This window comes from Antechinus flavipes, chromosome 1 (assembly GCF_016432865.1).
Source record: "Antechinus flavipes isolate AdamAnt ecotype Samford, QLD, Australia chromosome 1, AdamAnt_v2, whole genome shotgun sequence".
In the NCBI taxonomy this organism is placed as follows: Eukaryota; Metazoa; Chordata; class Mammalia; order Dasyuromorphia; family Dasyuridae; genus Antechinus; species Antechinus flavipes.
In genome coordinates this window covers 392,003,993-392,021,054 of record NC_067398.1, presented here as the reverse complement: position 1 = coordinate 392,021,054, position 17,062 = coordinate 392,003,993, and the positions used below count along the sequence as shown (strand labels likewise).

At 30.9% G+C, this 17,062-nt stretch overlaps 1 protein-coding gene across 2 annotated transcripts in view; it reads right to left on the bottom strand.

Annotated features, from left to right (window-relative positions):
• TENT4A (terminal nucleotidyltransferase 4A) overlaps positions 1-17,062 on the bottom strand; it is an 89,980-nt gene that overhangs the window by 14,558 nt on the left and 58,360 nt on the right. For both annotated transcript variants that reach the window (XM_051969825.1, XM_051969826.1), the window contains exons 6-7: positions 4,572-4,700; positions 57-270 (exon numbers count right to left, since the gene is read on the bottom strand). In XM_051969825.1, coding sequence (XP_051825785.1) covers positions 57-270; positions 4,572-4,700 — 343 coding nt within the window. The remainder of the gene's footprint in view (positions 1-56; positions 271-4,571; positions 4,701-17,062) is intronic.

The window sequence follows — 17,062 nt, the reverse complement described above, 5'->3', positions numbered from 1 at the left end:
TTCTTGCTCAGACTCTGGGAAAATGAGAACATTTAGTGATTTTTATTTAGTCTTACCAGGCAGTAGAGGATCTTCAATGCACAACATGGATGGTCTATATCCATTGGTCATGGCTTTCATGATTTCTTCTTTGGCGATATAGGCACCTCCATTTTTTATTCTAATACCAGTCTTCAAGTAATTAAAATTTCTTCCATACAGTTCAAAAAATTCTACTAGAAGCATTCCAAGGTTTTCATCAGCTCTTCTGGCATCAATTCTGGGATGCAACTGCAAAAGAAACACATTTCCTCTTTGCACAAATCTGAGTGAACCTTTTAAATATGTCATATATCATCAACTCTGTTGTCTAGGCATCCTATAAGATTCAAATCCTTATTGGACAGCATTTCTTTTACAATCACTAGCTGGTACTTATGATGATTATAAGGCCAGGAAAGAATTTGAAATGCTTTCTGAATCAAAGCTTTTATTTAGCACAATTATGGTGCAAAATACATTTTATGGCATATTTTAAATATTTTCAAATTGGTTGACTTGTGATTTATAAGGTAACTAAAATTTATTCACAATATTGCCTTAATTAGAATTAATCTGTGTGCTAGAGACACAGTTTACTAACTTGAACCTTGGTTAAAAGTAAATTCCACTATTTGTTACATGTGTTATATTGAGCAGGGCATTTCTGGGCCTCATTTCCATATCTATTAAATGAGTCTATTGGATCCTTCTAGCAATAAATTTATGATCCTGTGTAATAGCCTGGATTCTAGACAGTCCAAGTTGAATAGTCTTGATTATTCTGAAGTAAAGCCAAAAGGGGGCAGCACCAGAATGAATAATTCACATTTTACATAAAATAGACAAATCAACAGACCTAATGTGTAATAATAATTAGTAAGCATATTTCCACTATTCAAACAAATCAGTATGTGATTCAGATCACCACTGCTTAGTCACCTAACATTCTGCTTTAAAAAGAAAGTTCAGTTTATACTAAACCTAAACAAACAACAGGCAAGCAAGAAGAGACAGGCAAGGAAGAAAGATTTCTAAGAGCTGCTTTTCTTGAAAAAGCTTGATGTAGCCTGCTCATACTTTCCCCAACACAGTAATAAGAGATGCCAAAACCTATTACATTTAAAAACTAAATCCCTACCTAAAGCAACAATTTTCAATTAAATAACCATATATTAATTGTTTCTCCACAGGGCATTGTAATAGGTTTTCTGTATATAAAGAGGATAAATGACAGTCTCTGTCCTAGTATGTAGACTACAACAATAGAATGAATCAGCTTTACTAAATCCTAAAATAATTGGGCTACCTAAATAGACTAAGGACAAGAATCCAGGGTAACTAAGCAGAACTATGTGGCCCACAAAATTTTCTTCAAAAATGATTTCAAGTAGAAATCAATATTCCATAATACACTGTTCACAAATATTTGATGTGGGAAAAGAAATAGTTCTAATCCAATCTCTTTCAAAGAAAAATGTGGAACATCCAATCTTTATTAGATATTAAAATAAGATTTTCATCTCCTGATTTTAAAACAGAGTAGGAGAAAAAAATTATAGACCACCCACAAAACTATGGTGGCAATCCAGTTATGATATGGTGAAGGTTACTGTCAAGAAAGATGAGTCTAGGATATTAAAAATAGTAATCACAAAAGAGTTTACAAGTAAAATTAGTACTTCATACCTTTTAAGATTGGCTAAGATGACAGGAAAAGGTAGTAACAAATGTTGGAAGGGATGTGGGAAAACTGGGACATAAATATGGAAAAATCAGATGGTAGAATTGTAAAATGATCCAACCTTTCTGGAGAGCAATTTGGAACTATACCCAAAAGGCTATAAAATTGTGCATGCCCTTTGATCCAGAAGTGTCTCTACTGGGTCTATATCCCAAAAAGATCATAAAAAAGGGAAAAGGATCCACCTGTGCAAAAATGTTTGTAGAACATGGAAAGGGAGTGGATATTTGTCAATTTGGGGAATGGCTGAATAAGTTATAGTATATGAATGTGATGGAATATTACTGTTCTATAAGAAATGATGAGCAAGCTGATTTCAGAAAAGCCTGGAAAGACTTATATGAACTGATGCTGAGTAAAGTGAACAAAATCAAGAGAACATTGTACATAATAACAAGATTATGTGATCAATTGTGATGGATATTTCCATGAATATTTCAATAATGCAGCGATTCAAGACAATTCCAATAGACTATTTCCAATAGGAAAATGCCATCTTTATGCAGAGAGAATTATGGAGATTGAATGTTTTACCTTTTGTTATTATTGCTGTTTGCTTGCTTGTTTTTTTTTTTCCCCCCATGGGTTTTCCCCTTTTGATCTGATTTTTCTTGCACAAAATAATAAATACAGAAATGTTTTTAAAATTGCACATTTTTTTTAAAAAAGTAGAGGTAGAAAAAGATTAATTTAGTTTTGAATGTAAATAATACAATTTAGAGCTAAATTAAGAAATCATCTAATTCAACTCCCTCATTTTATAGTAAGAAAAAGGAGGCATTTTAAGGTCATAAGAGTAGATAGTAGAGTTGAACTCTGAACTCAGGTCTTCTTATACTACGTAATAATTTTATCCATTATACCAAGCTGTATCAATGTTTTGACGAGTTTAAGGTGACAACAGAATATCCAAGTGGAGGTATCCTTTAGGTAGCTGTAAATATGGAACTAGAAAGCAGGACAGAAGTTAAGGGAGTCAAATATCACTTCTATATTGCTGAAACCATCAGAGTGAAAATGTCATCTACCAGAGTGAATGTAAGAGAAATACTCACTAAAGAGGACCATTTTAATATGACCCAAAGAAGTCAAAGATTTTCAAAAGAGAAAAAAGTTACATATCCATTCATTCTCTGAGAGTATCAGTTTCCTCATCTGTAAAATGAGATGGTTAGGTTAGATGCACTTTAAGAGCCCTCCTAATTTTAAGTAATAATCTTCACAAGACCATTAAATCTCTGTAAATCATTGTCTAAGTTACAATATTAAATAATACTACTTTTATTATAGTTGACTATATATACATGTATATTTATGTGTGTATGTGTATGTTAACACACACATACATAGAATTAAGGCTATTTTAAGAGATTCCATATTTTCTCAATTGGCAGATCAGAAAATTTTTTTTGTATTATCAGCTCTCAAAACAGTGTTTGGCATGTAGTAGGTGTATCTAAGAATAATCTGCCACATTATCACAGTACTTAAAGACATAATAACAATTAATTTTTCTATGCTCCTTATAAAAACTGAGATTATATTTTATTCTGAGAAGCAGATATCTGGAGTAAGGATACCTGAATTCAAATCCATTCTCTCCTGTGACCTTGGGTAAGGAGTCTAGCGCCAGAGTTACTTCATTTATAAAATAAGATTATGGGAGCTAAGCCCCCTTCAGCTCTAGATCTGGATGTGATCCTATAATTTTGATAGGCTTAGATCACAACATTTAGCTCTCAAAAATACATGCCATATTTTCTAGTAACTCTTCCATTTTTGAAGATGAAGAAAATAAGGGCCAGAATGGCTCAGAGAATTGTCCAAGATTACCTCAGTTCTTAAATGCCTTTTCCAATGTACAACACTGCCCTGAATACAGTGTATTCTACATACTATGTGACTCTACAATTCGAAGAGATCTATTAAAGAAATATTAGAGTGAACTACCTAATAAGTAGTAATAGCTTGCCTAAACATATTAATAAATGTTTTATTTTACCTAACTGCCCTGGAAAAATGCTTAACCAAAAAAGGAAAAGAAAAATATATTTAAGTTAGTCTATTTTTTTCACAAAATACTAGAATGTTAGATGAAGCAAAGTTCCTTTAATGAAAAAGGCTATTCAAGTTCTCTGTCAGGAAAAAATAGCTGTACCATATTTTAAATTATAACTATATTCTATGTTAAGTGAAGATTTTCAGAATCAGCTATAGTAGAATATAAGCACTTTGGGGGAAGGAATGTTTTTTTTTATATATCTATAAAAAATTATATTATATTATTAAAAAAAAAAAAAGCCCCAGCAGCTAGTACAAATGGTGAGAAAGGCTTATTAAAATGAAGAAAACCATTTAGAAAAAAAGATTTATAATGAATAGCATAGTAAAATCCTTCTCATTATAGGGAGAAGGGGAACCCTCTTTTCCCCATTTGGAGGAATTTATATCCTATGTGTACCACCTGGCTCCACCTAACTAAAGCTTTAAGTGAGTTGAGGTGGACCAAGATCTGAAGAAAGGACAATCTTCCCAACTCTTAAGCACCAGGAGAAGAGCTTCTATGTTCCACCAGGTGTTTCCAATAGAATGAATCATTACTTAAATTTTTATACACAAAGTTTCAGGTTTATTTATACAAAGTGACCTTATATGTTCCATAAGTTCCAAAACAAAATAAGAATAAGGAGATACTAAGGGAAAAGGACAAAAACATTTTATCTTCTTATGAAACAAAATTAAGTATAACTAGAATATAAAACACCTGTTAACTTATTTTTTTTAAATTGATCAGGGAGAAATCACTTACCTGTAGAAAGCTAATGGCCATTAAAATTAGGCTATAAGAGCTAATTCCACCTGTAAAAACTTCATTCAGGTCCCTCTGCAAGAGGAACTGTTTTAATACTAAAATCAAGTAAGGCAGCAATGAATATTTCTGTAAATAAAAGAAAACAGATGCACTATAGTTAATATATTTTTAGACAAATTTTAGATTATCTTAATAGGGAGATAAAGGAGAATATTACAACTTCCAAGTGGATTACATAAAGGCTTTAAGATCTGTCCTAGGTATCTAGATAGCTGAAAATTGCCTTTTACCAGCTCGGTTATCAAGGTAAAAGTTTTGCAATTTCTGTTTGAGTTTTGTTTTGCTACAAGAGGAGAATAGGTAAAAAGCATGCTTTGAAGAAATAAGTTCACCTCTCTTCCTCAAATAATACCTAGTTCTAAAACTATATCTTCTCCTACTTCCTAAAAAGTAATATTTGTTTAAAAGAGTATACTAGAGAATTAAGGATTTTCCCCAACCCATCCAATGTAATTCACTTTTTCTCCAATCTGAAGGTCGGTTATAACTTTATAAAAAAGTTATCATTTAAAATAGTATGGGGGCTGAACTTCCGGATCTTCAATAAAATGCTTTTCAGCATAAAATCATCTATATTGCTTCTACTTCATCTTTTCATTAATTTTTATTGCAAACTTAACCAAAAATAAACATTTCAATATAAAAATAAAAGACTGAGAAAAAACTGTCATCTTATATAATTAAAAAAAATATATATATATATATATATATAAAATAAAATATAGAAACAAATTTTATGTCCTGTACTTTTTGTGGTATTTTGAATACACATACAAATATATGTACGTATATGTGTATATATGTACACATATAACATGTATATATATATGTATATATGTATTTTGTAAGGAAAGAAAACTTAAACTACTATAATAAATATGTATAATCAAGAAAAACAAAAGCCTATAGTAAATGACTTCAACTCAAATGATTTCACCTCTTTAGAAGCAAATATTGCATAGCTTCCTAACTTTGGATATTTTTCTCAGAAAAGGCCATGGTGACATTTCCCCAGGGCTTCTTAAACTTCTTCCACTCACAAACCCTTTTTGCCTGAGAAATTTTTACATGACCCCCAGATATAAAGGTATATTACAAGCATTTAATGATATGAAATCATGATTTCTGCACTCCCAACCTTCAGTCACAAGATTCTCCCATGGGATGGAGAACCACAGTTTAAGAAGCTGGGCATCATCCAATGTTAATCTGTGGTTTATATGGTGAAATCAGTTAAATGGATGATTTGCCAATTTTCATTCTTTGTAAACATCTTTATTTTTATATTCAATCTAAATACTTAAAATATTACTTTATAGTTCTGAAGTTTAACCCCTTAATTAGTAAACAACAATTTTTTTACTACAAAGATTTTATTACAAAATAATAATATTGAATTCATTGGTGATATATATATATAGCTCCAGTCTCTGGGGAAAAAAAAAAAAGCTACGAGCATTAGCATTCAAGGGGGAAAGACAGGGTTCACACACTTTTAAAGTACCAAATATATTTATTTAATATTGACAGTTTAAGCATCAGCAAGTTAACATTCACTCTGATTCATTCAGGTACAACCTTTTTTTCCAAAACAGATATACTTCAAATTTGAATACAAAGCCACATTTTTTCCAATTTGCTTTTTATTAAAAATTGCCTGTATTCTCAAAAAAATTTCTCATAGAAATGAATTTGAAAACCTCTGGATAAAAAAAGATTAAAATGATAGTAGCTAATCTAGTAATATAATATGACCAAGTGGTCATTGTGGTACAGACACTTCCTAGTTGTTGCTTCTAATCTATCAATTATTTCCTGCATACAACATTTCATCTTTCACTTCCATGCCTTTGCTCAAGTAATCCCTTCACATCTGGAATGTATTTTTTCCTTATTTCTGCTTCTAATAATCCTTAGCTTTTCTCAAAGCATAGCTTCTACATTAGACTATTTCTGATCCTCCTGGTTGGTACTACATTCTACTTCTTAAAATTTGTTTGCATTACTTAGCTCTCTAAACATGTAAAACCCCAGAAAAATGTAAGCTCTTGAAGGCAAGGAAAGACTGCTTTGTTTTTGTATCTCCATCACACAGGACATTGTCCTATACATTATTTCTGAAAAACATTTATTTGTCTAAATGAATTTGGTTTGTTTTGCATATTCATCTCCTACCAAAATTTATTCACTCCTTCATAGGCACCTCAAACAATTCAGCCACAGCTAATCCAAGCAGTAAGGTGTGTGCCCTCTCTAAATGAACTTCAATGAGGTTAAACTATCCATTTCCATGCTTTTTAAAACTATGCTTCTAATATTTCAATATTTTAAGGACCAATTGATTTACTAATTCTCATCAGTATGAGAAATTCCTCTACAATACACATACAAATCCTTATGGAGTGATTACCTTTGAGAACTTATCTAGGCTCTTGAATGAAACACAAAGGTCATCTATTGACCTTACCAGCTTACAAGAATCTGCTAGAGCTTGGAATCTGCTAGTATAATTCTTCAGAATGCAGGATTAGCTCCAATTCATGATTGATAGGATATGTCAGTTCAATTTTAGAGCAAAATACTCAATTTAAATATTATACCATGAAGTTCTGTTAAATAATACCCAATTTTTTACTTTAACTATTTTCCCAATAATTTACTCTAACTCTAATTTTATAAACACAAACCCTGATTAGAAACATTTAACTTTAAAATACTTTCAATTTTATGTTCTGCTCTTTCAGTCTGTTAATGTCCCTCAGGTCCTATTAAGAATCTTCTCTTATTCAGATTCTCCCTACTATCACCACCCTAACCGAGGATATAAATACTACATGTTTTATCCCCATTCTGCATATTAAGAAATCAAGGTTCAATCACATTCCTATGGTAACACAGATGAGAAATCTCATAGCAGAATGAAAATTCAGGCAATCTTAACTTCAAATTACTCTTCTGACTACACTTTCACTTGTCAAACAAAAGCAGTAATATGTAACATGAATTTTTTTGAACATTTATTTATATTTTTATTCCAACATTTTCACTACATATGAAAAAATAAATTATACAATCACATGAGTCTTGTCAACTATCACCCTGGTTAGACTTTCTTAATTTAAGACTGTTAATCCCATTCACTAAAGAAAACTCATTCCAAGTTAGAAAATGAGTAGTAATATTAATGATAACTAAATTTAATATTTTCCCTCTTCATCAATAATTCCTGCTGTTCCTGAAAAATACACATTAGAAAACATCTTTAAAAAAAGCAAAGATTTTTCCTATGATATTTCTTTATGAAGAACTCACTGTTTATATTATTAAGGAGATCCTTAAATAATCAGGGTAAAGGTAATCAAAAAGAGACCACCAGAATGAATTTAGTGATATGCAACTGATTAAAAGTTGACCAATATATTTATTATTTCCACTAATTTTCAGATTAAGGATTTAAGTATGTCTGACCCAGATGGGAAAAAAAAAAAATCATTCAGTACCAAAAGCAGCAAATAATTTGCTCTTGATTTAGATGTGTATATTCCATCTCAACTTAGACTCTAAACTATAAAGGCAAGTAACACATTTTTTACAACAAATAGTATAACACCTTCACTTATTTATTGTGTATCTGACTACGCAATACACAGTGTTAGATGTTGGGAGAGACAGATTTATTTTTAAAAGCACAGATCCTACTTGCATAGAGCTTATAATCTAGTAAAAGGAAAAATTTGGACACAGACTCATATAGTATAATGTAAACCAAAGCAGTGAGGAAAAAAATACTTAATAGAAACATAATAAAAAGAGGTGTAAGCTCCAGAGAATAAATGTTGATTTCATATAGCTTCATCTCATCAACTGTCCTTACTGTTTTTATCTTTTAATCTTTGCTGTGATGAGAAGTACTTCATATTCTAAGGAGAAAATAATGCCCAATGAAGAAGCTTCTAAAATTGCACTAGAGATCACATGTGGCTAAAAAGAAAGGTGGACAAACAGACAGAAACAGAGAGGGACAACAAAAAGGAAAGGAGAGAGTACAGAGAAAAAAGGAAAGGTAAGGAGGGAAAGACAGAAGGATGTAAAGGAGGGGGAAAAAGGAGAGAGGTGAGCACATGACGAAAATCAAGGCAATAATAGAAAGGAATAATGTGAAACACATATTGGCCAATAATCATTTAAAGTTGTAAATGTTTACAAAGTAAATATTTGAAAGTGTGTCTTATCTATGTCCTCATAAATTTATTTTAAGATTTACTGTTCTGCTATGCCCAAAGGACTATAAAACTGTGTATACCTTTTGATCCAGCAATATTACTATTAGGTCTGTATCTCAAAAGGATCATAAAAGAAGGAAAAGGCCCATGTGTGCAAAAAAAAAATAGTTTGTAACAACTCTTTTTGTGGTGGCAAATAATTGGAAAATAATGGAATACCCATCAGTTAGGGCATGGCCAAATAAATTATGGATATGAATGTAATGGGATATTATTGTTCTATAAGAAATGATGAACAGACTGATAACAGAATAGCCTGGAAAGACTTGATGAATTGATGTTAAGTGAGAAGAATTAGAAGAGAACACTGTACACAGTAACAGCAAGATTATGTGATGATAAACTAAGATAGACTTGACTCTTCTCAGCAATACCTTGATTCAAGACAATTCCAATAGACATAGGGTGAAAAATTCTATCTGTATCCAGAGAGAGAACTATGGGGAATGAATGTTGATCAAACATACTTTCACCTCTTTTTTGTTTGCTTGCATGTGCTATGCACATGGCGACATTTTTTCTTTTCTTATTTTGCATTTAAGTTTTTTTTTGAAAATTGTAAGGTTTTTCCCTTGTGTTCTGATTTTCCTTTTGCAAAATGACTAATATGGAAATATGCTTAAAATGATTATACATGCATAACCTATATCAGATTGCTTGCTATCTTGGAGAGAGGGTAGGTAAGGGATTGGGGAAACTGGGGGAAATTAAAAGGACTAGACAAATGGTAAGAAAGGAAAAGTTGTAAATTTCATAGACTAAGTGAAATTCCCATGAATTTAAACATTTTCTAAAGCTAGAGATAAATCTGGTACTTTAGGGTTGCAGCCAAAAACATCATAAACAATAAAATGCAGCATAATGTTGAACGACAACAAAGACATTCAATGAATTGCCAAACTTTTAGGATATTGTTGTAAAAAAGACTTCAACTTAATAGAAAATTTGATATACAAGATACAAGGGAAATATAAAATAAACATCAAAGACTAATTACAAGGAACTCAATAAGGACAAATTATTCACTTTATATATACTGTATGTCTAAGATTGTTATTGGTAATTGGGTAGTTCGAAAGAAAGATTAGGGTAGAGTCAAGTATAATGTAATTCTAAAAAGCAAAACCATGTAGGGAAAAGAAAAAAAGTAATTATCTCATTACAAAGGAAGTACAAGAGGAAGAACTAATATAAAGAAATAAGATGAAATAGGAGGGTTTTCTGGTACCTTACTCTCATCAGGAATGACTTAAAGAGGGAACAATACATATATATCTAAAAGGATATAAAAGTCTTATAAATTAAGAAAGAAATAAGAGGGTAAAGAGATAAGAAGATGGGAGAGGATAAGGGAGGGATTTTTAGACAAAACCCTACTCACATCAGATCTAGGTTAAAGAGAGAACAACATATTATATATATACACATATATATACATACATACATACATATATATATATATATATATATATATATATATATATATATATGTAGAAAGGAATAAAAGTCTTCTAAATTCATAAAGAAATAAGAAGGGTGAAGTTATAAGGTATGGGGGAAGGGTATAAAAGAGATGTGTAGATTAAATGCAATGGGGTAAAGAGAGAACATATATATTTGAATGTCTAGAAAAGTCATCTATATTCAGATAGAAACAACAAGTCAAGGGGATAGGCTCTCAGGAGAGGATAAGGGAGGGATTTGTGAAAAGGGGGTAAGTTAAGTAATAAGAGGGCAAGAGAGTGGATAGAAATAAAGTAGAAGAATTAGAAGGAATAGGAATAGAGTGAGAAATATAGTAAGGAAAGGAGGAAGGAAGAAAATAAATAAGTAATTATAGCTTAAAATATTCAACTGTATGAATTCACCTATAAAATGAGCCAAGAGTAGATTTAAAATTCTAACTCATTGCTTTCAGGAAATATAAAAATGAGAGATATTCACAAATATAAAATAAAGATCCAGAGTAGAATTTATTATGTAAAAACAAAGCAGATGGAGCAATCTCAGATGAAGTTAAAGCTAAAATAGATTTAATCAAAAGAGAAAAATGGAAACTAAACTAGATATTAGCCACATTAATCTTATTTTAGACTATTTAAAATAACTAGTTAGATAAAATAAGTCAGTCAGGCTGGAATATTGTTGTGGTATAAGAAATGATGAATTTGTGGATTTAGGAAAATATGGAAAGACCTGGATTTATGAAGAAAGATGCTAGCCACCTTCAAAGAAACAGAGGAAAAGTGGAAAAAAGCATAGTATGTTATGTATATGTCTATGATTATAGATGTATATGTATGTGTATCCATATTTAACTGTAACCTTCTTGGCCTGGGAGAAGGGGGGGTGGGAAAAGACAAAGAGGTTAGGAAAGGGGGGAAAATTAAGTAAAAAGTATACAACGGAGAATAAAATAAAACCAACAATGAAGTAAAGAAAAAGACGGACAGCTCAGTATTTATTATATAGGCTTTCTTGAAATGGAAATTTATTGCTTTTATTTTGAATTTCTCTTATGTTCTGCTATGCACATGGCAACATCTTTTCTTTTCTTATTTTGCATTTAAGTTTTTTTTGAAAATTTTAAGAAAACAAATTAAGCAACAATTGCTCAATTAAAAAGGATGTAAATAATCAGAGCACTTCAAAGCAGAAAAAAAACCACAGAGATCAATTCACTCCCAGATATTGCCAACAAGACATAATCTACTCATTGACAGGTAGAACTGGGGTTCTAAAAAATAAATTATATTAATTTATAAATCAGTGCTTACTCTGGCTTCCCTCTCTCTCCACTTGGCAAGAAAATTAAGGGTTTGCTAGATGAAGCAGTTTCTAGGTTCTTTCAGTTTCAGTTTAATTATTGATTTACAATAGATAAACTTCCATAAGAAATGGTGGGTCATTTTCTACACATTATCATTTTATACATTTCTCATTTTAGGGAATGAAAAATTTGTTTAAATAAGCTCCAAGCAGACCAAACTAAATGTTATATCTTCTCATTTTGATATTCTAATTTAGGATTGATTTTAAAGTCAAATCTGTTACGTAACTATACAAAAGACAGCTTATAAGGGAATGACTCCCACATTAGTATTTAGTATTCTTTTCTACTAAAATGTAATTAATTTCATGTTTTTGATGCTAAACATTTTCCATATCCAGTTCCAATTTTTTTCTCAAAGGAAATATTCATGATATATAAGAGTAAAGTTTCTACCCAGAATGAAAGTACTTTGCCTCTTGTTTCTTATTTTGACTCATGCTTTCCAACAAATTTTTCTGTTTTTCCCTAATGTCAATTTAATATAGAAGTCCCCAAAATATTAAAGTATAAGTTGATTTAATTTAGAGGGGTCTGTTGAGCTCTTCATAGATTTTTCTCCAAATTTTCATTCTCTGAAGTAAGAGTTGTTTCAAAAGCTTCCGGTACTTTTATAGTGATCTTTTTGCATATATTTATCACATATTATAAGAGTCAATTAAGTGTAATGGAGGGAAGCTGTGACCTGAGTTCAAGTCCAGCCTCAGACACTTAATAGCCATGTGATCCCAGGCTCACCACTTAATCCTATTTGCTTCAGTTTCTTCATCTGTAAAATAAGCTGGAGAAAAAAAAATGGCAAATGACTCCAGTTTCTTGGCCAAGAAAATCCCATATGGGGGTCACAAAGAGTCAGACAAGAAACAACACAATAAGTGTAGCAAATGATGTTTCTTATTATTTTATGACAGACCCAACTCCATCAACTTTTATTTGCTTCTTCAAAGAGAATGAATAAGTCCTACCAAGTCTTATTCTGATGGTTTCTTGTGGCATAGAGGAAACCCAGATTTTTTAGCATTAGTTCTTTTAAAGTTCTACCAGAACAGTCCTCAAATGAACTCCCAGCAGTATGTAGCTAAATACTGAGAAACTCACTACCTAGGCAGGCCACCTAGTGATGAATATAAAGCTATTCAATTCAATAAATATTTATTAAGTGTCTACTATATACCATATACTGTGGTAAATGCTAGACAAAGAAGGGCAACCATACTACCCAAAAATGTAGCAGGAATAGAGCCTGTTTCTAGCAGAAACCCAAATTCAGGAACTAAAGCCAGAGATGGGTAAATAGAAGAAGATGCTGAGCAGAACCAAAAATTAGTGCTAATTTAGAGATATTACAAAAGAAGAGAGTAATTCTGTAATAACAGCAGCAGACATTTAAAAGAAAAACTATTAATTTTCCACAAGGACTCTATGAATACCTAGATTTTTTTTTTTTTAAATCTCTTAAGGAATTAGGAGATTTAAAAAGGGGGGGGGGAAGCTCTGGAGGAAAGAATAGGAAGAAGAATAAATAATTTAAAATAGAAAGTAGCAAACTTTAACAAGTAATACACTCCCTGAAAACCAGAACAGACCAGACAGAAATAAATAATTCTATAAAAAAGAGAAATAAATATAATAATTGGGGGGAGAGAAAAACCTTATACTAAATGCAATTAATCTAGAAAACAGGTCAAGGAGAGAGTTTTAAAATCATCACCTTCCCTCAAAACTATGATTTTTACAATACATATTTAAAGAAATCATAAATGAGAACTAACCAGATCTGTAAGATCAAGAAAGCAAAGATAGAATTCTATCACTTTCTGAAATAACTACAAAAGAGTTCAAAGCTCCCACATCAAAGAAGATACCATGAATATCCAAAAAGAAGCAATCCAAGGACCAAAGATAAAAACCAGGATCCTAAAAAGACCTAGAAACTCCTGTGGTAAATGAAAGGAGACCTTGAAATGCAATATTAAAAAGCAGAAGACATACTTTTGCCACTAAAAATAACCTATCCTGAAAAGAAATGTATCATCTTACTAATTAAAGTAGGGAAAAGAGACCTTTAATGGACTTGAAGATTTTCAACCATTACTAGAAAAGACTAGAACTAAGAAGGAACTCTGAAATGCCAATACAAGAGTTAAGAGAAACCAAGAAAGTTAAAATTTATTTGAGGAAATGGATGAGGCTTTATGATAATGTAATGCTAACAACATGATAGGAGATAAAACAAGTATCTCTTCAGAACTTTGTTTTCAAAAAAATTTTTGGGCTCTAAATCAGAAAAATACAAGTCTTGGGACCAAATTAGTCCCTTTCTTGGTATTTAAAAAGAAAATATGGGTGACTATAAGAAATACTTAATAGTTGTAGGACAGTTAGATGGTGTAGAGGACAGAGCACTAACCTTCAAGTCTGGAATATCTGAGTTCAAATCCGACCTCAAACACTTAACACTTACTAGCTGTGTGACTCTAGGCAAGCCAATTAATTCCAATTGCCTTGACAAATAAATAAAATTATTATTATAATAATGCAATTATGTTATATAATACATTATATAATTACTATTAAGGATAGAAAGTGTTAAAAGTTGTTCTTTTTCATAATGGAGATGTGTGAGAAGAAAAGCATGGACAGGCATCAAAATGAACCTCACTTTTAACTGAAACAGATAAAGGTAGATTAAACATAGATACAATTTAGTGCAGAAATATATCAAATTCAAGAGAGAAGCAATCAGAAATGAAGGGTACAGAATTAAGGAAAAGGAGAATACTGGGGTAGAAATAGCTGCAGGCAAAACAAACTTCTTGATGTTGAGAAGTAAAAGAAAAAGCAAAGAATTAGATTCTAAAGGGGATGCTTATTATCCTTAGGAGAATGGCTGAACATATTTTGACATATGAATGTTATAAATTATTATGCCATTAGAAATGAAGAAAATTTGCAGAAAATCATTTATAATATGAATTATAAGAGGGTAAAGTATGCAGAAACAAAGAATGGTTTATATACGGACAACAACTGTATAAAGAAAAACAAGAACTCTAATCAATATGATAATCACTCATGTCCAAAGGATATATGATGAAACATATTAGCCATCTAATAAAAAAGAGGTGATAAAGAAAGAATTTAGGAAAAAAGGCATACATGGACACTGAATAGATGCTTTTTGCTTAATTATTTTTGTTACAAAAGTTTTGTTTCCCCACTTCCTCTCACTTTTTAAATTTGGAGTACTGGAGGAGTGTTGAATAAAGAGGACAGGTTATCAGTGCTAATACCAAATAAGGGAGCTAGCCACTGAAACAAATTTTGTTTAAATGCACAGAAGAAATCAGGAAAAAATAAAGACAAGTAGGACAAATTTAAATGCAATGCATGGAATTTATCTACTTTTTAACAAATAAAAAAAACAAACAGTATGAATTGGAAACTTATGGTCTCATATACTATCCTTTGCATTCTTCTGTTTATATCACTATGTTGTTTTTTATTTCTAAGTTCAAAATTTTAAAAATAGCAACAGAAAACTTATAACTAGATGAGAATCCAACTAAGTCAATTCATACCAAGAGTGGATAACAATGAAATTAGAAGTATAATGAAACAAAAAATAGAAAAGATCTATAAAAATTTATATGACAATCTGTTGTCTTCAGTAATAATAGAGACATCATGTTCATACTACAATAAAATAGTCCCTAAACGAGCATAAAAATGTCTTTAAAGAAAGTAAAGATGGAAAAAACAACTAGATGACGGCATATAAAAGGTCCAACAGTGAAGGAATGAGGGGGAAAAAATCTTGGAATTTATTAGGAATTCCAAAACAGATATATGAAGAAATATCAATAACTACAAAATCAATTATTTATTAAGCAGCTACTATGCTTGCCCAAGATCACAAAGGTAGTAAAAGGGTATAGGATATGAGTCCAGGTTCTTTGACTCTTGAGCTAGTTTTTTTTAAAGAAACAGTTCATCTATTTCACTACTAACCATTACATGAATGATGAAATCTTCTTCCTTAGGACAATGCAGAGCATCCTAAATGAAGTCTATAATCATCAGAGTTCAGGCTAACTATCCAAATAGGAAAAAGTAAGTGAATGAAGCATGTCTATTATCCAGAATTTTTAAAATATAACTGGACAGAATTGATCCAAAAATAAATACTTTGCACAGACACTGAAAAGTAGACAATGAACTGGGTCCAGAATTAAATAGAAAGAGACAAGTAGGTTATATTGCCTCTAGGAAATTTAATAACTTATCTTCTCTTTAAAAAACAAAACATCTTAACCACATCAATATTCTTTTTTTTTCCCCCTGAGGCAATTAGGGTTAAGTGATTTGTCCAGAGTCACACAACTAGGAAGTGTTAAGTGTCACAAAGTGTCATGGTCTCTGAAGAATTAAAGTTGAGGGTGACCTTAAGGACAGTAGAAAGACAGACAAGCACGAGTAGGCTATAGCACATTACCAAGGGAGAATTCCACATCTATGAGATCATAGAGCCATTAAATTATGAAATGACTTCATTTGTAAACACAAGAATTTTATAAAACTTTGATGTTGAATTTTAAAATTCTGATGATTAAGAATAACAGTACTTAGAAAACTTTAGTTAAAGAAGAAATCTTTAAAATTTATACAAATCTATATCTGATTGTTTACCATCTTAGGGAGAGAGGAATGAAATTTGAAATTCAACATTTCAGATGTTTTAACATATAACTGGGGAAAAATATATTTTAAAAAACTACACACGTGTATGTATGTACATATATGTGTGTGTGTGTATTATAGTTATATTACATAGTTTAATGTTGTCTGAAAGATGAATCACATTAGGAATGTTTATAACTTTCTACAAGTCATCCTTTTGGTATTGCTATCAGAAAGGATTTTTAAAAACCTATGGTGAGATAAAGTTATATCATTTTAAAGAAAATTTAAAAGGGTATGTATCTAAAAAAGAAAAAAAAGGGGTTCAAATAAAATGTGAAGCTCATTTTAATCAAAATGAAGGACATTTCAAAGGATATACTTTTCTTTGAATTTTTAAGTAATAGTAACACAGTTACAACTGAATGCCAGACAATGTTACATTTCTAAATTTTAAATTCACAACTAATTTAAGATTTGCCTGAATTCTCATTAAAAATCCTGAATTAAACTTGTAAATATGGCCAATTTTCTATGTTATTTCTATAAAGAAACACCAGAAAAAGAAATTTAATAACTTCTTTCAGACCAAAATCCTACTTTGTTTCAAATTTAAAGATAGTACAAGATATTTC